Raw genomic sequence first — 25,598 nt, 5'->3', positions numbered from 1 at the left:
ATCAGTTTCAACCCATAGCAACCCTGTATAGGGTGGTTTCCAAGGAACAGCTTGTGTGTTTGAATGACTGATCTTGCAGTTAGCAGTCCAGTGCTTATCCAACAGCACCATACCAGGACCCCATATCTTATGCATATTACATGCCATTTATGCAAAACTACATGCTATATTTCAGACCAAACTGTGAAAGAATCCAGCCTTCTATCAGAAAAAGGGTTTTGAGTCTACTGAGTATGAAAGGACCAAATTTTCAATCCAACAGAACATTACTGATTTCAGTAGTGAGAGAACTGATGCAAAAGTAAAAAAAAAAAAAGTTATCATGGAGATGTGGAGATAAAACTATGGTTTCCACAATTTTCATGAATTCAGCTGAGACCAATGAGACCTGAAAGACTAAACAAACAACAGGAGGAAGAAACTCAGTAATTCAGCTAAGTAATTCAGCGTTTGCGCAGTACAAAGAACCATCCAAGCTGTGGGCGTCAGCCTCATTCTTCAGACGAGGAAACTGTGGCACAGTGAGGCTGGGTGTTTGCCCAAAGTGCAATGGTTAACAAATGGGAGAGCTGGGATTTGAACCCCAGCTTCTGGAGTCTGTCCCAGCCTCTAAGATAACACTCTCCATCTGGAGGTAAAAAGAAGGTGATGATGATCTCCTGTCTTGTGCCTCTATTTTTAAAAGGTCTGTCTTCAATTTCCTGACTTTCACATAGGGCAATCCTGGCTAGTTGACAGAAACGGGCGTCTGGTCCTGCATCCTCCATCTCATCTTTTCGGATTTCAGGAACTCCCCTTCAGTAGATGGTAAAGAAAAGAGAGGAGGAACTAGGCGTTGTCACGTTAAGAATTGATGGGGAAGAAGAAATGCTTGGCTGATAGTTCAACAACAACAAACTAAAGAGCAACTTCAGTGAGGGAAGAAGAGGCCAAATGGGTCACAGTTTACTCTTTTTTTCTTTTGGACTAAATAATCCCCAGCTTCTCAGTTGCCAACTCGGATCTCCACATAGAAGCTCATTTGGAGATGCAGAAGGAGCACTGGGCATGTGGAAGCACAGATCCCCAACTCCAGGAGGGCTAGGAGCCTGGAGGAACCCCCCAACAAGAGCTTGAGAAACACAGAAGCAGTGCTGGGAACAGTGTCGGGAACATCCTTGAGACATAAGAGAGTGCCCGCACACCACGTCACATCCTTTGCTCCGAGTCAACGTGGCATGCCTGGTGTAAATGGCAAAGCCCAAACCCGAACACCAGTGACCAAGGAAGTCTGAGCCAAACGCTATCCTGAAATGGCCAATGTGGATACTCAACAACAGCTTGTGGTTACAACCCAGCTAGAAAGAGGTCATCCTGCAGCCAGCACCTATTGGCTTTCAGTTGTTGTTAAGTGCTATCGAGTCAGGTTCCAACCCGTAGCGACCCTGTATAGGGTTTCCAAGGAGCAGCTGGTGAGCTTGAACCGCAGGCCTCCGGGTTCAAGCAGACTTTACAGCCCAGCGCATTCAGCCCCTGCGCATACCTCTGTCCCAGTCCTTCAGGGGGTGGGGGAAGGGGAGAGAGGCAGACGTTCCCGGTCTCTCACCCCGTGGACCTAACCTGTCTAGTGCAAGTTCTGCAGTTTGTCTGCCTGGGACGCCTACCAGAAGGAACCATTATTAGACACAGTTATGTTACCAAGGAAAATATGCTCTTAAAATGTTCAGGGAAGGATACAGCCTGGTTTCCAAGGAACAGCCTGAGAAACCCCTGGAAAAAATATGTATCCATTATATCCAACACACATAATTATATATACTTGATTTGATTATATATTTGATGGTTGTTGATAAGTGCTTTCAAGTCAGTTCCACCTCCTAGCAACTCTGTATTGTTTCCAAGGAGTCTGAACTGCCGGCCTTGTGGTTAATTACCTAGTGCTTACCCTACACACCCCACCAGCACTCCTTACGTGTGGTACGTAAACACGTACACGTGTAAGAGGAGGCTTTGCAGAGTTCATGGGAAAGCTCCATTATCTTTTAAATACATTTTCCCTTCAGCATTTTGAAGCACCGTCATGTATATATATAGATAGATGGGAGTCCTGGTGTGGCGCTGCGGGTTAATGCACTTGACTGCAAGGTCGGTGGTTCAAGCTCACCAGCTGCTCCTTGGAAACCCTATACAGGGTCGCTATGGGTCAGAACCAACTGGACAGCATATATATATATATATATATATATATATATGTATTTGTTGCAGTTGTTTAGTGCTTTCGAGTTGGTTTCGACTGACTCTTTCTTTCTCTCTCTTTCTCTCGCTCTCATTCTCTGAACGGCTGCTAGCCTTGAGATTAACAGTCTGACTCATAACCACTACACTACCAAAGCTCCTTAATGACCCTATAGGACACACTAAAACTGCCCCCATAGGACTTTGAAGGAACTCCTGATGTGTCACTGTAGGATGAGCACTGGACCGCAAACTACAAGGTCAGCAGTTCAAACCCACCAACTGCTTCTTGGAAACCCTATACAGGGCCACTATGAGTGGAAACTGAAATGACGGCACTAACCAAAAACAACAGCAATCTTTATGGAGCCAAGCCGGCACTGTGGGTTAGGCGTTGGGTTGCTAACGGTGAGGCCAGTGGTTCTAATCCAACAGCTGCTTGGTGGGAGAAAGATGAGATTGGAGAAGGAAAACTTTGAGGCTTTCTGCTCCCAGAAAGATTTACAGTCTCAGAACCCCTGTGAGTCAGTGGCAGTGGGGGTCTGTTTTGTTTTGTTTTTTAAAATAGGGTTGCCATGAGTCCAAATTGATTCAGGGACAATAAGGTTGGTTTTTGTGTTTTTATTTTGCTCTGTTTTTAATCTCTACACAAGCAAACTGCCATAACTTTCTTACGCAGAGCAGCCAGTTTTTTTAGTTAGCAATAAGGCGCTTTAAAGCTTGTATCACCAAGACTCCGTAAATGTTACTCAAGCTAGCATATATTCAGGGACCCCTGGTGACACAATGGTTAAGCTCTTGGCTGCTATCTGAAAAACCCACAGTTCAAAACCCACTAGCTCACTGGGAGACAAGAGCTAGCATTTTGCTCCAGTTCTATTCTGTTCTATAAAATTACCATGATTCAGAATTGTCCCAACAACACACAAGCATGTATCTACAGGTGAGGTAGCAAATGTCAACCTATTTTTTCTTTCAGCATTTTTTTTTTTTTTACAGTGAACTTCAATTTAATCCTTCATTTTCAGTTACAGGAGGTGACAAATACTCTAATGCTTCTCAAACTTTAATGTGTGCATGAATCACCTAGGAACCTCATGGAACACATACTCCTCCTTTTTTCCAGGTCTGAGTGGGGCCTGGGACACCAGCTCCCAGGTGAGGCAATGCTGAAGAGCCCTGAAACATGCGAGTTGTTAGTGAAGATCCATTTGCCTCACACATAAAACAGCAACTATCTCAGGGTGGAATATACACAGTAATCCAAAATCTGTGCCCAAATTAAGTTAGTCTTTCTTGGTATTGCTGTTGTTATGTGCTGTGGAATCTGTTTTGACTCATAGCAACCCTGTACAGGGTTTCTGAGGCTGTAAATCTTTACGGTAGCAGAAAGCCTCATCTTTCTCCCACGGAACCGCTGGTAGTTTCGAACTGTTGGCCCTGAGGTTAGCAGCCCGATTCGTAACCACTACGCTACCAGAGCTCCTTAGTCTTTCTTGGGTGACTCTAAAAGGAATTCAGAATTTGTGTCATGGCTCTAATTAGAAACCATTTCCACTGTTCATGTCATCTAATTGATACCAACTCATAGCACCCCAGGACTCAAGATTCCCTTGTTGTTATTGTTGTTGTTATGTGCCGTGGAGTTGGTTAAGACTTAAGGCTGTAAATCTTTACGGGAGCAGAACAGCTGGTAGTTTTGAACTGATGACCATGAGGTTAACAGACCAATTCGTAACCACTATGCTACGCAGGACTTGAAGCAGGAAAGAGATTGAGCTTCAGAAAAAGATGTCCAGTGCATTGCAAAAATCTGTCTTCCATTAACAAGAAAAACCTTCTCAGCCCAAGAGCCTGAGACCAGCTAAATGCTATGCTCATTGTCACAAGAAACAGAAATGAGTTGATGTCTTTGGTCTCAAATGAACACAGGCACAATAAAAATGACAAAATATTCTATAATTAGGTAACAGGAGTCCTGGCGTGGCACTATAGGGTAAGCACTGGACCACTAAGTCGGTTTGAACTACAACATTGGCTGGTCCGAACTCACCAGCGGCTCTTGGGAAACCCTGTCCACAGTCACTATGAGTCAGAACCAACTCAATGGCACTTAACAGGAACAACAAAACACTTTAATAGATAAACCTGCAAAAACTCTACTCATACAATAAAATCTCCATAAAATAATCTTAAATAAAACCTCCAAAAAATAATCTTAGACTTATCCACCTTCCTGTTCTGCATTTAGTGTAAAGTAAATTTCATTTCACAGTCAAGGTTCAATTACTTACTACCAATAAAGTACTAAGAATGTAGAAACATTTCAATATGAATTGTATATTGAAAACAAAAAGTATTTTACAACAATCTGACAGACAGCACTTAGTTTGTCATTCTCAAAACGTTATTATATATTTGAGGGACTCCTTAGTTCTTTCCGGGTCTCGCCTGTGTTGGGGAGCCACGGAGCTCACGGTAGAGCTGGCTGTGCTAATTAATTCCCGGCTGAGATCTCAACAATTCAAGGATGAACCTGCTGCGCTCTTGCCAGGTCTTTGCAATTTCCTACCACTAGAGGGCAGGGTAGCCTTACTTTCTATAGAAGAAACTTGATTTGTCTTGGCTAGAACCTTTATCAGGTTTGTCTACAGATAGTCTGGATGCGTTTGTATAAAGACATCAGACATGCAACATTCCCCCGCCTCGACACCTGACACACACAAAAAAAATCATCAAACGTGAAACAAAGTTCACATCATATGAAGACAACGCAAACAAGCCTTAGAAATGCATTAGTGATAACGGCTTGTTTTCCAATCATTAACAATGTTTCAATTTTATAAATTGACGAATTAAAATTTCCACAAATAAGTAAATATAATTCCTGTCCTATAGGCTTACTATGCTGTGCAAGCTAATCCACTCAAAAATGTATGTATGTTGTTATTGTGTGCCGTCCAGTCGACCCTGTATAGGATTTCCGAGAGCCAGCTGGTGAGCTTGCACCGCCAACCTTGCGGTTCAAAGCGACTTTTCAGTCAAGCGTGTTAACCCACAGCACCACCCCAGGGCTCCCAAAACTGTTATGTTGTTATTAAGTGCCTTCGAGTCGGTTCCGACCCATAGCGACCCTGTATAGTGTTTCCGAGGAGCCACTGGTGAGCTTGAACTGCCAACCTTGCAGTTCAAACGGCTTTGCAGTCTGGCACATTAACCCACAGCGCCTCATCAAAACTGTATGGTGGTGGTGGTTATGTGCAGTGGTGTCTGGACGACTCATAGAAACTTTACAGGAGCAGAAAGCCTCATCTTTCTCCTGCTGAACAGCTAGTAGTTTCAAACTGCTGACCTTGCGGTTCCCAGCTGGATTGGTAACCACTGCGCTAATGGTGGTGGTGGTTATGTGCCATGGATTCGGTTCCGACTCATAGCAACCCTGTACAGGGTTTCCAAGGCTGTAAATCTTTACAGGAGCAGAAAGCCTCATCTTTCTCCCACAGAACACCTGGTAGTTTCGAACTGCTGACCTTGTAGTTCAGCCCAATTCATACCCACTAGCTAATTTGTTGTTGTTGTTGTTAAGTACCATGGAATCAGTTCCAACTCATAGTGACCCTGCACAGGGTTTCTGAGGCTGTAAATCTTTACAGGAGCAGAATGCCTCATCTTTCTCCCACGGAACCGCTGGTAGTTTTGAACTGTGGACCTTGAGGTTAGCAGCCCAATTTGTACGCTAATAGTGTGGCATAATTTTGGACAAGTTCCTAACCTCTCTAAGCCTTAGTTTAATTATCTGTAAAATAGGTGATTACCGTACCAACCTCATGGGCCTGCTTTGAGGATTAACTGAGATACTGTGTGTAAAGGCTTAGCACAGTGTCCAGAACACAATAAACGTCATCACAGGTCAGTAAAGAAGTACTTCACTTTCAAGATTGTGGTTGTTGTTAAGTGCCATCGAGTCAGTTCCAACGCATAGTGACACTGCATAGGGTTTCCAAGGAGTGGCTGGTGAGTTTGAACTGCCAATCTTGAGTTCCAGTGTTTACCTTACAGTGCTACGCCAGGATGATTTAAATCAGTTCATATTGCAAACTGCTTACAAAGGGGTCTGACTTACAGTGACAGCAATTTACATAGAATTTGTTAAACAGAAAAACAAATAAATGGACCCAAAATAAAGACATAACTAAAATAGGTAAATTACCAAAACAGCTTTAGAAGAATATAAAAGCTTTTTATATTATCATTTCAATTCAACATGCTCATTCTAGAAAGTTGGGAAGAAACAAAACCTAATCTTTGCCATTATCGGTTTTTAAGATGCCAATGCCAATAAGTCTGAAAGGAAACATTAACATAAAGTATTTCTATGGATGTACATCCAACGCAAACTGAAAGGTAAGAGCATTTAGCAGACTGAAGACTATCGTATGTTTACCATTTAAATAATGTGATTTCATCAGATTTTTCCTATCTTTGAAACCATCAGTGATCATTAATTGGTGAAATTGAGAATGTCTTTAGGTTTCAAGTATTTGTCTTACAGACGAGAATCATGTTTGGTCTTTAGGATTCATATGCATACATAATATCCTATATACTGGTATGGCACTGTAGGGTCAGTGCTGGACTGCAAACCACAAGGTAGGCAGTTCAAACCCACCAGCTGCTCCTCAGAAGTGCTGTAAAGGGTTGCTAAGAAAAATACAACCCTGGAACACATCTGTCCTGATTTTAAATCATTCAGTGCTCCTTATTCTGTTTGAACAGCTATCTCTCGGTTGATGTCCACGTTACTCCAGAGCACAATGAATATTCTGGAATACCCATTCTTTGCAATGTTAGCCAAAGTTTGTCATGATCCACACAGATGAAAGTCTTTGTGTTATTGATAAGACACAAGTGAACAGGTTTCTGGTATTCTCTGCTTTCAGCCAGCTTTGCCTGCTCAGAACCCAGTCCCAGGGGTGAATTAGCATAGGAAACAGGACATTTTCTGAAGGTCAGGGGGCCTCCAGAGGGCCTAGGCAGGTATAAAACTCATGGGGTAGGGGCAAGACCTAGGACCAACCATCAGATGAGGTAGACCTGCTGTCCGAAGGCCCCACTCACCACTTATAATGGTTCTGCCCATGGCTGTAGCCATGCCCCCTTAATGGAGAGGTGTTCTCTGAGCCAACAAGTACGTAGGGAGCAGGCCAAGGTGGGGCAGGCCTTGCCTGGGAGAAATACTGATTTTAGGAATGCATATACTCTCCCTGCATGTCATAGGGAATCCTGGGGTGGCACTGTAGGATAAGCACTGGGCTGCTAATTGCAAGGCTGACAGTTCAAACCTGCCAGCCGCTCGGGTCGCTGTGAATCTGAACAGATTCAATGGTACTTACCAACAACAACATTTCGTAGGTCTTAGGCGAGACATTTAGTCTCCTCTGGACTTTGATTGTATTTTTTTTTTTCCCTGCAAGTAAGGACTTGGATTAGTTGACCTCTTGAAGAAGTACAGCTAGACTTCATCTCACATACGTTGGACGCGTGATCAAGAGGAACCAGTCCCTGGAAAAGGACATCGTGGTTGGCAATGACATCATGGTTGGTCATTGAAAAAAAAGAAGACCCTCAGTGAGCCGGATTGACACAGGGGCTGCAACAGTGGGCTCAGGCACGACAACAATTTTGAGGATGGCACAGGACCGGGCAGTGTTTTGTTCGGCTGTGTGTAGGGTTGTTATGAGTTGGCCCCTACTCAACAGTAATACCACCAACAAACAACAAAGTCCCTCAAAATCTAGGCTTCTGAAGTTTCCAATATTTGAGTTACAATGTATGTTGTTGTTGTTATTGTTGTTGTGAAGTGCCATCGAGTCGGTTCCGACCCATAGCGACCCTGTTTAGGGTTTCCGAGGAGCAGCTGGTGAGCTTAAACTGCCGACCTTGCAGTTCAAACGGCTTTGCAGTCTGGCGCATTAACCTACATCACCAGGCCAGGACTATTCACAATGTATATTCACTGTGAAAATACCATAGAACTGAATCCCTCAGAGTCCCCAAATTGAGGCAGCCACTAGCCAGGGACTCTAGTAAAGGTCTACACATGTCTGCTTACACCCGGTCAAGGGATTACCAGTCAGACACTTTCCCTTATTTAATTAAAAACCGCAAGTGAAGTAGGAAAGATCACTTAGACTAATAACACAGACTATGGCTGTAATTGGACTACTGCCAGAAAGATATTCTGAAGCACATAAAGGAACAATTTGCTAATAATAGGACTAGCATGCATTTTTTTTTTTTTTTTACACTTTACAAAACAGCTTCATACACACATCGTGTTTCATCTGACCCTTACAGTAACCCTTCATATTGTGAGTGTGTATGTGTGCATGTAGGAGACAACCTGCACAAGGACTTAGAAAAGTGGTTCAGGGACAATGTTTGGTCAACTACATTTAGAATTCTGTTATCAAGTATGCTAGCCATCAGCTTACCACACAGACTTGATTTGCACTATTTGTACAAGTATTTTTGACTACAGGCTGTCCCTGGCTTTTTGAAAGAATTTTGAAAGACCAATGAATTATTCATTGCAAATACCTTTTTATAAAAAACATAACACCTGGACCTCCCCAGGTGGAAGCCACAGGAATCCAATTGACTACACCTGTGGGAAGAGAAGATCGAGAAGCTCAGTATCAGCCCAAACAAGCCAAGGGCAGACTGTGGAACAGACCATCAATTGCTCATATGTAAATTCAGGCTAAAGCTGAAGGAAATTAAAATTAAGTCCACTTGGGCCAAAACATGACCTTGAATGTATACCACCTGAATGTAGAGACCATCTAAAGAACAGATTTGATTCATTAGACCACCTGAATGTAGAGACCATCTAAAGAACAGATTTGATTCATTAGACCACCTGAATGTAGAGACCATCTAAAGAACAGATTTGATTCATTAGACACTAGTGATGGAAAACCAGAAGAGTTATGCGTGAAATCAAAAACATAATAGAGGAAGCAAAAGGTCATTAAAAAGACAGGAAAAAAGACAAGACCAAAATGGATGTCAGAAGAGACTCTGAAACTTGCTCTTGAGCACAGGGAAGATAAAGCATCTAGAAGAAATGAGAAAATAAAAGAGACAAACAAAATTTCCAAAGTCAGTTCAAGAAGACAGAGTCAAGTATAATAATGAAATGTATAAAGAATAGGAGTTAGAAAACCAAAAGGGAAGAACACACTCAGCGTTTCTCAAGTTGAAAACTGAAGAAAACATTCACACCTCATCTTGCAATATTGAAGGATTCTATGGGCAAAATGGTGTGGCACTGTAGGGTCAGCACTAGACTACGAACCTCAAGTTCGGCAGTTCAAACCTACCAGCTACTTCTTGGAAACCCTATCCAGGGTTACCATGAGTCAGAACCAACTCAATAGCATTTTTTTTAATGTAGAAGGATAGAAGTTTCACTGCAAACTACAAGGTCAGCAGTTCAAAATTACCAACTGCTCTGAAGAAGAAAGATGAGGCTTTCTGTTTCCATAAAGATTTACTAGTATGGTGCTGTAGGATAAGCAATGGACCACAAAGTTGGTTTGAACCACAAGGTCAGTGGTTCAACATCAGCCACTCCTCAGAAATCCTATACAGGGTCATTATGAGTCAGAACTGACTCCAAGGCATACCACCACCATGGGCAAAATATGGAATGATGCAGAAAGCATCAAAAGAAGATGAAAGGAATACAGAGTCACTGTACCAAAAAGAAATGGTCAATGTTCAACCACTTCAAGATTGATGCTACTTAAGGAAGAAGTAAAAGTACAAGAAAGCATTGGCAAAAAGGAAGATTCCAAGAATTGACAGAATACAAACTGTAATCTTTCAACAAACTAAGGTGGCACTCACTCATCTATGAGCAGACATTTGGAAGACAGCTATGTGGCCAACTGACTAGAAGAGATCCATATTTGTGCCCATTACAAAGAGAAGTGACACAACAGAATGCAGAAATCATCAGGCAATACGATTAGTATCATATGGAAGTAAAATTTTGTTGAAGGTAACTCTAAAACATCATGAGAGAACTGCCAGATTCAGAAGGGGACATGGTACTAGGGATATCATTGCTGACGTTAGATAGATCTTGACTGAAAGTAGAGAATACCAGAAAGATGTTTACTTGTACTTTATCGACTATGCAAAGACATTTGACCATGCAGATCTTGACGACCTATGAATAGCACTGCAAAGAATGGGTATTCCAGAACACTTTTGCTTTTGAGGAACCTGTGCTTAGACCAGGATGCAGTTATTCAAACGGAACAAGGGGACACTGAATGGCTTAAAATCAGAAAGGTGTGCACGAAGGTTAACTGAATCTGTATGCTGAGTAAGTAATCCGAGAAGGTGGATTATATGAAAAAGAATGTGGCATTGGCATGTTAGTGGAAGACTTACTAACAACCTGCCACATGCAGATGAAACAACCTTGCTTGCTGGAAGCAGAGAGGACTTAAAATATTTACTGATGAAGATCAAAGACCACAGCCTTCGATATGAATTACACCTCAATGGGAAGAAAATAAAAATCCTCACAATGGGACCAATAAATAACATTATGATAAACAGAGAAAAGATTAAAGTTGTCAAAGTCTTCATTTTGCTTGGATCCACACTATCACTCATGGAAGTGGCAGTCAAGAAATGAAACCACGTTTTGCATTAGACAAATCTGCTACAAAAGACCTCTTTTAAGTGTTCAAGAGCAAAGATACCAGTTTGAAGACTAAGGTGTGTCTGAATCAAGGCATGGTATTTTCAGTCGCCTCATAAGCATATGAAGGTTGGATAATACATAAGGAAGCTCAGGCATGAATAAATGTATTTGAATTGTGGTGTTACAATGCACACACATTATGGTGATGAACATTGAAAGTACCATGAATGCCAGAAAAACAAATCTGTGCTGGAAGAAGCACAGCCAGATGCTCCTTAGAAGTCAGGATGGCAAGAGTTCATCTCTCAAACTTTGGACATGTCATCAGGAGGGACCAGTCCTTGGAAAAAGACATCATGTTGGTAAAATGGAGGGTCAGCAAACAAAAGGAAGACCCCCCAATGAGATGGACTGGCGTAATGGCAACAGCAGTGGACTGAAATGTCACAGTTGTGAGGATGGCGCAGGACTGGGCAGTGTTTCCTTCTCTTGTGCCTCAATGTCACCTAACAACAACATCACTAGTAATATGTACCTGTGGTATTAAAATGTCACCGGGGAAGAACAACCAGAACAAATGTTTCCTGGGGAGAGGAGATGATAAGGAAACAAGATTTAGAGCACTGCTTTACACCTACCTTCAGACAAGAACAATGATTCTCTATTATTGCTTTTTATTATATTTGCTAAACCATCTTCTAATGTTTTAAAAATAATTACATCATAATCTAGCCAATAAAGAATTAGAAATGTGGTGAGAGTGGTTTTCCCAGAGATGAATACTCTCTTTTAGAAAGTGCTAATTCCTTAGAATCCAAATTCGTCTCTCAGAGTTCTCTTTGTCCGACTGAATTCCATTCCTGTAATAGCTCCGATATCACCCGAAAAGCATTGCCGGGTCATTGTCCAAAGGCAGAGTGCAGAGAAGACCGCAAAGTAGGTCGCTTTCACAGAAGAGGGGGGCGCTCTTCCTGTGCTGTCTCTGCAGCGGACTTCTCAGTGAGGGAAAAGGAAGTGTTATTTCTGTTTTATTTTACTTTAATAGTTAAGTCACACAAGAAATAGAAGAAAGAAGAGCTGTTGACATTATCCTTAACTCAAATAAAAGTAGATCACCAGCTTTAATACTCATCACAAATGGTTGGAAGTCTCCCTCAGAGTTGATGTCACTGAAATGCTGAGCTGTGCTACATGCCGCTAACATTATCCTAACCCTCCAAGACCCACAAGGATGAACCAGGCATGCATTCCAGGTCCTTGGGTGCGCACCACTCCCTGGTTGGAAACATCAGAACCGAGCTGTAAGGTATGATGGTCGGCCTTGGTTAAAAGCAGTACTACCTGTGCCTCCTCAAGAGCTGCAGCCTGTCCGTGGCTTCCCCGGGTCATCAGAGACTGGAACACACGCCAGAGAAATGAAGACGCAAGGCACAAGCTCCCTACAACCCAAATTCCTTTCCTTCTAAATGAGAACGCCATTCTGGGAGCAGCTGTGTCAGTCACTAGCTTCTGGGCTCTTCTCGGCCCTTGTGGAGCACAGGGATGTTTCCAGGCACCCACCGCCACCGCTCAGCTCTGAACAGCAGGCGTCACCAAATTGCAGGCATTCCTGTCCTGCAATGGAGGTTTCCAGTTACACAATCCACACATAACCTGTCTCTTTAAAAGGAAAACTGCGGTGGCCATGTGTGATGGGTGGGAGACAGGTGCAGAACCTAGCAAGGCCTGCTGGAGGTCATTGGCTCCAACATGAGTGCACATGTCACCAGGTCAAGAACAATTAGCGCCATTGTAGCTGGCCTCTCTGAAGGCAGTGGGTCTCCAGCCCAGAGCTGTCTCCTGCCTTTGCCTTGAGGACCAAAGGGATGGGGGTAGGCAAACACAATTGTAAAAATCCCAAACCTCCACCCTCAATCGTGTTATTTTGAGATCTCAGTTACAGTCATGAGCATGGCTCCTCGCTCAGACAGCAAGTCAGGAAGTGCCCCCTCCTATTCCCACTGCAATGAAAGGAGGAAGTCACGTTTTGTGACCCTGTGGCCCACACTATGCCATCATGCATCCTGATGGTAAATACTGTGTTTTGTCTGGTCTTTAGAGTATCCACACCAGAGTGCTAAGAATCAGGTTCTCTTAGAGCCATGCTCTATACCCCAACAGACCCCTTACTCCCCTGGTGGGAAAAATTCAAACCTGGTTGTCAAAAGTCACTATTAAAGTCACTATTGGAGTCCTGGTGTGGTGCTGTGGGTTACTGCACTGGACTGCAAAGTAAAATTGAACTGCAAGGTCGGAGGTTCAAGCTCACCAGCTGCTCCTTGGAAACCTTATACATGATCGCTATGGATCAGAACCAATTCAATAGCACTTAACAACACCAACAACAACAGAGTCAGGCTTTCTGCTCCTTCAAAGATGTAAAAACCTCATAAACTCTACAGGGTCGCTATGAGTCAGGACCGACCCGATGACACTTAATAACAGCACTGGAGTTCTGGTGTGGCCCTGTAGGATAAGTACTAGACTTCTAACCACAAAGTCAGTAGTTCAAACTCACCAGCTGCTCCATGGGAGAAAAATGAGATGTTTTGTTCCCATAAGGATTTACAAAGCTGGAAATCCTACAGAGTCAGCATGAGCTGGGATCAATTCAGTAACAGTGGGGATGCTGAGTCCTCACCAGGGAGGACACTGGGACATAAAGCAGAGATGTAAGACCAACCAGAAACAATTAACTGATGTCAGTGTTTCATCAAATGCTGTTGAGTCATTTCTGATTCATAGAGACCCTGTATAGGGTTTCTGAGGAGCGGCTGGTAAGCTTGAACCATCGGCCTTGTGGTTCAAATGACCTTGAGGTCCAGTGCTTATCCTGCAGTGCTGCACTTGTACATAGTGGGCGGTGTTGTGTGGAATAATGGTCCACGTTCTCATGGCCTGGATGAGCTCCTCTGGAGGACTGGCTAGGAGAGTACAGGAAGGGGCGGTGGGGAAAGCAGAGGGCAAGTGGGTGAGCACCAACAACCAACCACTGTCATTGATCCAGACTCATAGGGACTCTACAGGATGGATTAGATCTGCCCCATAGGGTTTCCAAGGCTATAAATCTTTACTGAAAATCACCAGTGGGTTCAGTTAGCCGCTGCTGAGGCCTTAACCACCAGGACCCCTTGGTGAGTACAGGAAACAGCAATCTTGGGGATAAAAGTAGGTGTGTATGTGTAGCATATGGGGGGGAGGGGTAGCAAAAGAAAAAAAAAAAACAAGTCCACTGTTGTGACATTGATTCCAACTCACAGTGACCCTACATACAGTTTCTGAGACTGTAAACCTTTATGGGAGCAGATAGTCTCATTTTCCTGCCACAGAGCAACTAGTGCCGTTAGCAACATAACACCCATACCACAGGACCACCAGGCCTCCTTATGGGGGAGGAAGAAGGAGGCAAATGAAGCTGAAGGAGAGATTGGAAGTCTAGTTGTCTGAGAACGTGATCTGTCACATGTGTGAGCATGTGTGTGTGTACATGCATGAACATGTGTGTGTGCATATGTTTGTGATTATATTAAACAGAATGAGGTTTACCATTAACTTTGCCCAAATACTTTTATCTTTGTCCTTGGCTTCTGAGCATTAACCTGATGGAGTCCAGGGTGGCACACGTGAACTTTTGGCTCAACTAAAAGTCAAAGATTGGCAGTTCAAACCCACCTAGGTGCACCTTGGAAGACAGTCCTGACAATGTGTTTGTAAAAGGTCACAATGTCGAAAACCCCACAGAGCACATCTACTCTGCATGCAAAGGGTCACAGGAGTGCTGCGCAAAGTTCCTCATCAGTGAGAACGGACTTCTGATTCGCACAACAACCTGGGTGAGTCTCAGAGAGACAACTTCTAACACGCCAGGATTTCTACAATGGCTGGAGCCTATGCTCTTTGTCAGGGCTCCAGACCATACCTGAGAGTTTATGTTCCTGAATCAACTCTTGTTGGTGGGGACTAACTATGCTGGAGAGACCCACCTTATGATTCCAGCCCACCTTCAGCGGGAGTGGTGAAGGTTAGGCTCAACCATATGGGCCATGATTCAATACACAGACCAGACAAAGTGTCCATGAAGCTCTCTGGACATGAAGCTTCCAGAACTTCGGTGTTGGTTACAGACAGTGATGTGTGTGTGTGTGTGTGTGTGTGTGTGTGTTGGGGGAGGGGGGAGAATCCAGACCTTGTTCTGTATGGCTCTTCATTTGTATCCTTTTTACTATAATAAGACCACAATTTTAAGTATAGCACTTTCCTGAGGTTTGAGTCTTTCTAGTGAGTTACTTCATTGTCAAAAAGAAAATCTCACAATCTGTGATAATACCCATAAACCTACAAGCAAGACCAGTTAATACCACTATTATTCAAATTTATGCACCAACCACTAAAGCCAGTGAGGATGAAACTGAACAATCCTACCAACTTTTTCAGACTGAAATTGATCAGTCAGTCAAGATGCACTAATAATGACTGATGATTGGAATGTGAAAGTTGGAAACAAAGAGGAAGGGTCCATAGTGGGAAAATATGGTCTTGGTGAGAGAAATTATGTTGAAGCTCAAATGATAAAAATTTTCAAGACCAATAATTTACTTATTGTTATTGTCTTTCAACCATATAAAAGGTGACTCCATGGCACATAACAACAACAACATACACATGGACCTCACCAGATAGATATCGCAGCAATCAGATTGACTACATCTGTGGAAGAGATGGTGTAGAAGCTCTGAATCATCAACCAAAACATACCCAGCAGCCAACTATGGAATAAACCATCAGTTGTTCATATGCAAGTTCAGGTTGAAATTGAAGAATATTAAAACAAGTCCAAGAGAGCCAAAATGTGACCTTGAATATATCCCACCTGAGTTTAGAAACCATCTCAAGAACAGATTTGATCCATTAGATACTAATGATCAAAGACCAGAGAGTTGTGGGATGCATCAAGAATATCATATGGGAAGAAAACAGAAGTTCATTTAAAAGACAGGAAAAAAAGAAAAAGACCAAAGTGGATGTCAGAAGAGACTCTGCAACGTGCTCTTGAGTTTATTGAGAAGCTAAAGCAACTAGAAGAAATGAGGAAGCCAAAGAACTGACCAGCACATTTCAAATGGCAGCTTGAGAAGACAAAGACAAATATAATGAAAATGCAAAGACCTGGAGTTTAAAAACCAAAAGGGAGGAACATGCTCAATATTTCTCAAGCTGAAAAAGCTGAAGAAAAATCTTAAGGCTCAACTTGCAATTTTAAAAGATTCTAGGGGCAACATATTGAATGTTGCTAAAAACATATAAGAAGATGAAGAAATACATGGAGTTACTTTACCAAAAAGAATGGGTCAATGTTCAGTCATTTCAGGAGGTACCATATGACCAAGAACTGAGGGTACTGAAGGAAGAAGTCCAAGCAGCAATGAAGACATTGGAGAAAAACAAGATTTCCAGAACTGGCGAAATGCAGATTGAAATGCTTTCATAAACTGATGCAGCACTGGAGGCACTCACTCCTCTGTGTCAAGAAATTAGGAAAGCAGCTACTTGGCCAATCAATTGGAAAAAAATTCATATTTGTTCCAATTCCAAAGAAAGATGACCCAACAGAATGTGGAAATTATCAAACAGTATCATTAATATCACATGTAAGTAAAATTTTGCTAAAGATAATTCAAAAACAGTTGCAACAGTACCTCGACAGGAAGCTGCCAGAAATTCAAGCAAGATTCAGGAGAAAAGGTGGAGCTAGGGATATCATTGCTGATATCAGGTGGCTCTTGGCTGAAAACATAGACTACCAGAAAAGTGTGTGTTTACTTGCATTTTATCGACCATGCAAAGGCATTCAACTTTGTGGATCATAACAAACTATGGATAACATTGCCAAGAATGTCTATTCCAGAACTTAATCGTACACATGAGGAACCTGTACATATACCAGGAGGGAGTTGTTAGAACAGAACAAGGGGATATGGAATTGTTAAAATCAGGAAAGGTGTATGCCAGGGTTATGTCCTCTCATACTCAATCTGTATGCTGAGCAAATAATCCAAGAAGCTGAATTTTATAAAAAGGAGTGTGGCATCAGGATGGAGGAAGACACATTAGCAACCTGTGATATGCAGATGACAAAAACCTCACTTTCTGTTAGAAAAGAGGACTTAAAATATTTACTGATGAAGATCAAAGACCACAGCCTTCAGTATGGATCATACCTAAGTGTAAACAAAATGAAAATCCTCACCACTGGACCAACAAATACCATCATGATAAATGGAAGAGAGACTGAAGTTGGCAAAGACGTCAATGTTGCTTGGATCCACTATCAATACTCATGGAAGCAGCAGTCAGGAAATCAAATGAAGTATTACATTAGACAAATCTACTGCACAAGACCTTTTTAAAGTGGTCAAGAGCAAAGATGTCAGTTTAAGGACTAAGATGCGCCTGACCTAAACCATGATATTTTCAAGCACCTCATATGCATGTGAAAAGTGGACAGTGTGTAAGAAAGACTGTAGAAGACTCTATGTACTTGAATTATGATGCTGGCAAAGAATCATGAAAGCACTGTGAACAAGCAGGACAGTACATCTGTCTTGACAGAAGTTCAGCCAGAATGTTCCTTAAAAGCGAGAATGGCAGGACTTTGTCTCTTGTATATTGGACATGTTATCAGGAGGGACTAATGCCTGGAGAAAGACACTATGCCTAGAAAAGTGGAGGGTCAGCAAAAAAAAAGTTTAAAAAGGCCCAACTGTTGGGAGTGATTTGAGCTGAAGATCTCAGACTTGGGGGTAGTTTAACCAAAGCATTGCAACTGAACAGTGTAGTCCAGAAAATCGGGCTGCTCCCAGGTCAACTTGCTCCACTGAGGAACTTGCAGGGCTGCCTCAGGGGACAGGGAACTTGCAAGGGCTTTTCCTTATATGACCTTCAGCTCAAGTCTGCTAAAACATCTAGCTGCCCTATATCTGTTTCCCTAGCAACTACATTCTTCTGATAAAGTCCCACTTACTGCATGCATCAATAACACCAGATGTTATTATTTTCCCTGCCCCCAGCACCTCCCCTTGAGATGTGTATATAATAAACTCACTGCCTTGGTCTGTGCCGCAGTATCTCCATCAGAGTATTGCATCCCACCTGGTCCTAACACCCAACAAGTTGGATTGACACAGTGACAGCAACAATGGGCTCAAAAATAACAATCATGAGGACAGTGCAGGACCAGGCTGTGTTTTGTTCTGTTGTTCACAGGGTCCCTATGAATTGGAACCTATCAACAACAAGTAAGTTACTGAACCTGTTGGGGCAATGGAGACTCCCAAATTGTAGCCACTGGGAGTCCTGCTGTGGCGCTGCACTGCTAAGGGAAAGGTCGGTGGTTCAAACCCACCAGCTGCTCCTTGGAAACCCTCTACAGGGTTGTTATCAGTCAGAACTGACTCCACAGCACTTCACAACAAAAACAATATATATAGTTATGATTTTTTTTCATTTTTATTATATACTTACATGTGACTTACCAACTCATTCTAAACCCTAAACACCACCACATCCCACCCACTCTGGGACTGTTGTTGGTATGTGCTGTCAAGTGAGTTCCAACTCATAGAGACCCTGTGTAGAATTTCTGAGGAATGGCTGATGGGTTTGAACCACTGACCTTGCTGCTAGCAGTTCTGTGCTTATCCTACAGCACCACACTTTTTGAGGCTGTTGTTGTTAAGTGCCATTGAGTCAGTTCCGACCCATAGTGACCCTGTATAGGGTTTCTGAGGAGCAGCTAATGAGTTTGAACTGATGACCCTGAGGTTCAAACAGACTTTGCAGCCCAGTGCATTAACCCACAGTGCCACCCCAGGACTCGAGAGAAGTTAAAATGCTCTTCTAGAAACAAACTGTAACCAAAGCTTCTATGTCACTGGAGTGCCAGGGATTAAGAGGAAAGGATTTTCAGGGCCCCACAGTTTCTCCACTATGACTAGCTAATCTTCTTTCAAGAGAAGAGGGAGGTACAAGAAAAAGACAAATAACCCAATTAAAAAGTGAGCACAGGACATGAACAGACACTTCACTAAGGAAGAGATCCAGGCAGCCAACAAACATATGAAGATCATTAGCCTTAGAGAGATGCAAATCCAAACAACAAAGAGATACCATCTCACACCAACAATAACAGCAAAGATGAAAAATGTAGAGGACAATAAGTGCTGTTGGGGATGTGGAGAGACTGGGACACTCGTGCACTGCTGGTGGGACTGCAAAATGGTCCAACCTCTCTGGAAAGCAATATGACGCTTCCTCAGAAGGTTGAATATAGAAATACCTTACGATCCAGCAATTCCTCTACTTGGTATTTACCCACAAGAAAAATGAGCCACAACACAAGAATATATATGCACACCAATGTTCATAGCAGCACTATTTACAATAGCAAAAAGATGGAGACAACCAAAGTGCCCATCAACTGAAGAATGGATAAACAAACTGTGGTACATATACACAATGGAATATTATGCTACCTTGAAGAATAACAAGGAAGCTGCAAGCGACCGCATAACATGGATGAAACTTGAGGGCATTATGTTGAGTGAAATTAGTCAGTCACAAAAAGAGACATACTGCATAGGAGCATTACTGTAAAAGACTAAGAAAAAGAACCCATACTAAAGGGGGTTGGGGAGAATTCTTTGTTGATTGCTGGGATGTTGGAGGTGGGTAAGGGAAGGGAGGGGAAGGTGGAGCACAGGGCAGGGATTAGACACAGGACAGTTTGGGTGCTGGGGAGGGGGGCAATATACAAGAAGGGAGAGGGGAATGGGAGAACAAATCAGATGGGAGAACAATTAGGTAGGTTTGAATGGACTAAGTGGGACAGAGGTAAAGAATGATGTATGCACAACCTTGGAACTACAGGGCTCTGGGATACAGAGATTGAGACATGGTTGGAATGGGGAAAAGGGGGGAATAATATTAAGATGCTTAGCTGTCTTTTGAATCTCGGTTTTCCTTGAATTATTATAAAATAGACACTGGAGGGGGGAGAGAAAGGAAAAGCCAGAAACATCACCATAGAAAGCTTGTAAGTCCGTCTTCTGCCTATAACTGATTGGAATACCTAAAATGGAGCTACAACGTGGCCAGGGAAGGAGGCTTCATGTGGAGCCTCTGCAATACATAAGACTATAGGTAGAAGCCTAAACCATATCCAGATCTCCAGAGATGGGAAATTTCCACCTGAAAGGATGAGCAGACCAGCCTGGAACGGCTAGAAGAACAGAGGATACTTCTTGAAAGAAAGACCTACCGGAAAAATACAAACAGTAGAGGCAGACGGACTGTTTCTACAAAAACAAACAAGTTGCAAGGCAAGTGGTCGGGTCCCCTCAGTGCAAACCCCCTTCCAAGACTAAGACTCAGTGGGAATACACGCTCTGATTGGTGACCACACTTGTCACCGATAAGGGGAAGTGAGGGAAAAACAGCAATGAAGCGTTGAGCTAAGCCCTACAATGTGGAGAGTGAAGTGTTCAGCTGATAAAAAGAGAGGGCATATGCACAAAAACACCCACACTTGCAGATGTGGCTTCAATGACTGGATGATCAGAGCTCAACCAGAAGAATAAAGAAGAGGAAAAAAAGAGTAATCCGATACAATTTGATGAACTTGACCTACACCTATGGATGCAGTAGCTCAAAAGAGGAAACAAATCTTTACGGCAAGAATCATTCCCACCCCCTCCACACAGAGTAGACAGGGATGGGCAACTTGGACATTGGCTACCCAAAATGGAGGGGGGGGCGGCTACAAAGGCAAGAAGTGACTGGTTTACAAGCTTTCAAGAGGGAACCTAGAGCCATAAGGCCAGGAGGAAGGCAGAATCTCCAGTGAGTAGTATCCAATCTGTCTAGGCGGGGCTGATGAAATGAAATGCAGATGGATCACTTATGATACAATAGTGAATAATTATTATCAGGACTGATTGTGAGGGTTGGAAATGTAAAAGTAGACGTTTTATAGCAAGGAAGGGAGTGATTAAGTTTCCAGTCTAGGAGCAGAGGTCCCTGTGACCATCAATGGAGAAGAGCGGAGTGGGGGACCCTACCCAGAGAAGCAGTGATGCCTGAGACAGAGGCAGAGACTATAACGTGAAGCGATGGAGCAGCTGGGGACTTTAGATCCAGAGAGGAAGAGGGGCTGTGTGCTGAAGACCAGGGGGAGGGATGTTGGGGGCAGGCTTGCAGGGTATACCCTTTAGTTGGTTGATGATGTATGGAGGGGATTGTAACCATGGCACTGAAATGATATACGATAGGATGAATGTAAAGCTAATGTTTCCCATGTAAATTATTCCATAGTTCACAATAAAGCATTAAAAAAAAAAAAAAAGACACAATGAATAGCAGTGAATCAGTGCTTAAAATAAGCTTGAATAAGTGAATAAAAGCATTTGTTAAGCGCTTACCAAAAAAAGCAAACAAAATCAGTAACAACAACAAAGAAACCCAGCAACATTTAAGGAGGAGATTGAAAGGGAGGGCGCAGTCCCTCAGGGGTTCCCCCAACACTGGTGTATACAGCTCAGCGAGTCAAGTTGCACACTTCCCACATTTGAGGAGCCCATGGGTGTTGCAGTTACCCCACTTAACATGGATTTTCTTTCTTTGTTGTTGGTAAGTGCCCACTCACTGTTGCTGCTCCTGTTAAATGCCATTTCGACTCAGTTCCAACTCAGAGCGACTCTGCCAATATTTCCCAGACTTTCTGCGGGAGCACAAAGGCTCATTTTTCTCCCTTGGAGTGTCTGGTGGGCTCGAACCGCTGACCTTGTGGTTCACAGTTCAGTACTTATCCTACAGAGCCATTGCGCTTTATTCTTTATTGTTTAAACCCTATTGTTTTTAATAGAAGTCAGTACTTTTTTTCTTTCATTTAGGTTGTGGTTGAAACTAATTCAAGGAGCATAACCAAACCCACCCTCATTGAACGGACACATGGTAGCCCTGTGGGGTAGGGCAGCTCCTTTAGGTTCTGAGACTGCTGAGCTGTACAGGTACAGATGGTGGGTTCCCAAGGCTGGCCTAGCAGTTAGCATCCGACACTTAATTCACAATGCTGTCAGGGTTTCTTTCAAAGGACAGATCAAGACCAAACCCGCTAACTACCCAACTATTTAAGAGGGTGCTTAAACATGTTTGTCCCAAATCATTGCTATTGTTGTTGTTAAGTGCTGTTGAGTTGGTTCCGACTCATAGCTACCCTGTATACGGTTTCTGAGGAGCCACAGGACTTGTGGTTCGCAGTGCAGTGCTGATCCAATGGCTACACGATGAGTCCTTGTTCCAAATAGAGAGATGCTGAATTCCTGGTTTCTTGCATGAAACGCTATAAAGCCTGTACCAGGATGTAAACTAAAAGCCCCTTAATTATCATCCACGTTTGGTAATTTTCTGTGGTAAATTTTCTCTCTTGAGAATTTCCTGGCTTTTAGAGTGGAAGCCTAAGCATCGGTTTTCTATTTTAACATTGCCAAAAGCTTTACAAAGGGTTAGCTGAAGTCCGGCAGGCAGGCAGGCAGGACACCATTTAGCCAGGCAGCCGACTCTTAGTGCCGTCATTCTGTCTTTATCTTGACTGTCTGATGATGACCATCACCAAATGCACATGGATGCCTATGACTTCTATGGGACTGACTCTGGGACTTCAGGCCGGGCCCTCCCACATACCAGTGCCAGAGGACAATGCCTCTCTATGCTCACAGTCACACAAATAAAATTCACTGTTAACTTGTTTTGTTTTTCTGTGAAATTCTAAACGTGCACAAGACAGAAATGTACACTCACGTAAGTCAATCTCCTAGGTCTCTCTGCTTTCTGCTGTGCCCCCTCAATCTCGTGTGTTGTCTGTGCTTCACCACCTCACGGCGGCCCCACATGAGCAGAGTTAGAACTGCTCCATGGGATTTTCAAGGCCATGACATTTTGGAAGCAGATCGCCAGGTTGTCTTCTGAGGTAACCTTGGGTGGTTTAAACGTCCAGTCTCTCTGCTGATATTTGAGTGCTTAACCATTTGCTCCACCCAGGGACTATCCTCGCTTTCACTTAACTTAAATAGATCTCAGCATTGGCCAGCTAACTTCAAGGTCAGTGGTTCAAACCCACCAGTTGCTCCTTGAAAACGCCATAAAGGGTGGCTGTGAGTTGGAACCGACCCTACAACACTTAACAACGACAACAGTCCACCCACGAAATATCATTGGTGCTTGTTATGGGCATGCACGGTGAGTAGTCTGAAGAGACACTGTCTCAGGAACGATACAAACAAATTCAGAACAATGATGCACTCGTGGGCAAAATGCAGTGAAGCCTGCCTGTGTAAGGAACTCCACGTGTAAGGGTGAGTGAGCGGGAATGGACTAAGCCAAGACGGGGTGGGTACTGATGATGATGACCAGGATGGCCAACGCTGACTGAATGGTTACTATGCTGATGCTTACGGTGCGAACTGCTTTATGTATTTTATCACACTTTGTTTTCATACCAACCCTAGTGTAAGGAGCCCTGGTGGCACTGAGGCTTAGGCATTGGTCTGATAACAGGCTTAGGCATTGGTTGGCTTTGCCAAATCCACCAGCCACATCGAAGGAGAAAGGTGAGACCATCTGCTCCCATAAAGGTTTGGTATTGTTGTTAAGTGCCGACGAGTCAATTCCAACTCATAGCAACACTGTGTAGGGTTTCCAAGGAGCAGCTGGTGGGTTTGACCAATGACATTGCGGATAGCAGTCCAGTGTTCATCCTACAGCACCGCACCAGGACTCCCACCAAGAATTGCAGCCTCAGAAACTCTCCGCAAGATCGTTGTAAGTTGGAATCGACTTGATTGGGTTTTTGGTCTATAAGATATAAGCTACTATCATCCCATTAAGCAGACACGGCAACCAAAGCCGAAATTAGTAACTTCCCAAAGATCAGGCCCCAGAACAGGCTCAGGGCCCACAGTGCACAAATGAGGCTGTGGCTCTCACACGCAATCCATCCATGAACTGCAGAACTGCATGCTCATCCCTTGCTTCGAACACAGCCACCTGCTCAACAGCTCTGCCGCTCATCCCTCGATGAGCTCCTGTCTTGCAGAAATTAGGAGCTTCTTCGGCAGCAAAGTTGTGGCCCTCGCAGTTCTTCTCTGAATATCAAGTCCAAATGCACCCCTTTAAACTCTTCTCCTTCAGTGTGAGTCCCCATAAGTTTGCTTTCCTGGATTCTGAGCAGTAAGCAATGCGGAGTAGGCTACATTCAGAGACGCTGTCTCACAGCCCTCTTAACTACTTACCGAAGCTCAGATGGACAGTTTCTCCAAAGAGCTTTCAGGGAGACCCAAGGGGAATGTTTCTGGTCATAAACTTTCTTTAATTCTACAAACAAGGGCAAAATACAATTTGAAGAGGACCTAATAAATGTCTATACAGTATACGATGAGATAATGTGCAACTAACACTTCTTTAGACCAGTGCTAACACTAAATTAAGAGCCCTGTAGCTCCCTCTAATAGGCACAGGACTGTGGCCGCAAGGTCCGTGGTTCCAGCCTGCCAGCCACTCCAAAGGAGAAAGATGAGTCTTTCTACTCCCTCGAAGATTTAAAGCCTAGGAGAGTCTACAGAGGATAGCTATGAATCAGAACCAACTTGATGTTGTTAGGTGCCATTGAGTTGGTACTGACTCATAGCGACCTTATGCACAACAGAACGAAACACTGCCTGGTCCTGGGCCAACCTCACAATTGTTGCCACGCTCAAGCCCATCGATACTGCCATTTTGCCAATCCATCTCGCTGGGGGTCTTCCTCTTTTTCTCTGACCCTCCACCTTACCAAACATGATATCCTTTCTCCAATGACTGGTCCCTCCTGACAATATGTTCAAAGTATGAGAGACGAAGTTTGGCCATCCTGGCCTCCAAGGAGCATTCTGGCTATACTTCTTCCAACACAGATCTGTTGGTTCTTTTGGCAGCCCGTGGCACTTTCAACATTCTCCTCCAACACCATAACTCAAAAGCATCAGTTCTTCTATGGTCTTCCTTATTCACTGAATATTCCTTATTCACAATGAATAAGGAAGACAGAACCAACTACATGACACTAACAGTAATAGCAACACTCAATGAACACACAGTTACCTCCTTCTTTCCAGACCTTGAATCCTGTTCACCAGAATTTTCCCCCAGCAAACATTTCACTTTCTCTGTCTTTTCCGTGTGCTGACAAAAGTCCACTTGCCCGAGTCGGGCACTGTTGTAGCGGGTGTTGACTGGCCCTGGCCCTGGCATCGTCACCTTTAGCATCTTGGAGGTGAGGCCAATTAGGTTAGTGGCTGGAGTGTGCCTTGCATCTGCTGCTGTCTCTGGGATGTAAATCACTGAGCACCCGTGACTTTGGAGTACCCCTTTTTCTTGGCTGTTAAGAAAGAAACAAAGGAAGTATTTGTTACTTATTTACCTATTTGACTTTTTGGGAAAATGATTGATGAGAATGTTGAAGTCTCTTTTACTTAAGCTGGAGAGAATATCTAAAATTAAGAAGAGAAATACTGAGTTTCAAGCACTGAAT

General features: G+C 43.4%; 1 protein-coding gene across 1 annotated transcript in view; it reads right to left on the bottom strand.

Annotated features, from left to right (window-relative positions):
* The window catches only part of MYLK4 (myosin light chain kinase family, member 4), a 96,069-nt gene extending 70,751 nt beyond the window's left edge, over positions 1-25,318 (bottom strand). Inside the window, exon 1 of the mRNA XM_006870579.1 lies at positions 25,169-25,318. Coding sequence (XP_006870641.1) covers positions 25,169-25,318 — 150 coding nt within the window. The remainder of the gene's footprint in view (positions 1-25,168) is intronic.
* Positions 25,319-25,598: the final 280 nt, after the last annotated feature.

The sequence above is a fragment of the Chrysochloris asiatica genome, unplaced genomic scaffold (genome assembly GCF_000296735.1).
Source record: "Chrysochloris asiatica unplaced genomic scaffold, ChrAsi1.0 scaffold00144, whole genome shotgun sequence".
NCBI lineage: Eukaryota > Metazoa > Chordata > Mammalia > Afrosoricida > Chrysochloridae > Chrysochloris > Chrysochloris asiatica.
The sequence above is the reverse complement of the archived record's forward strand: the minus strand, read 5'-3'. Positions and strand labels throughout refer to the sequence as shown.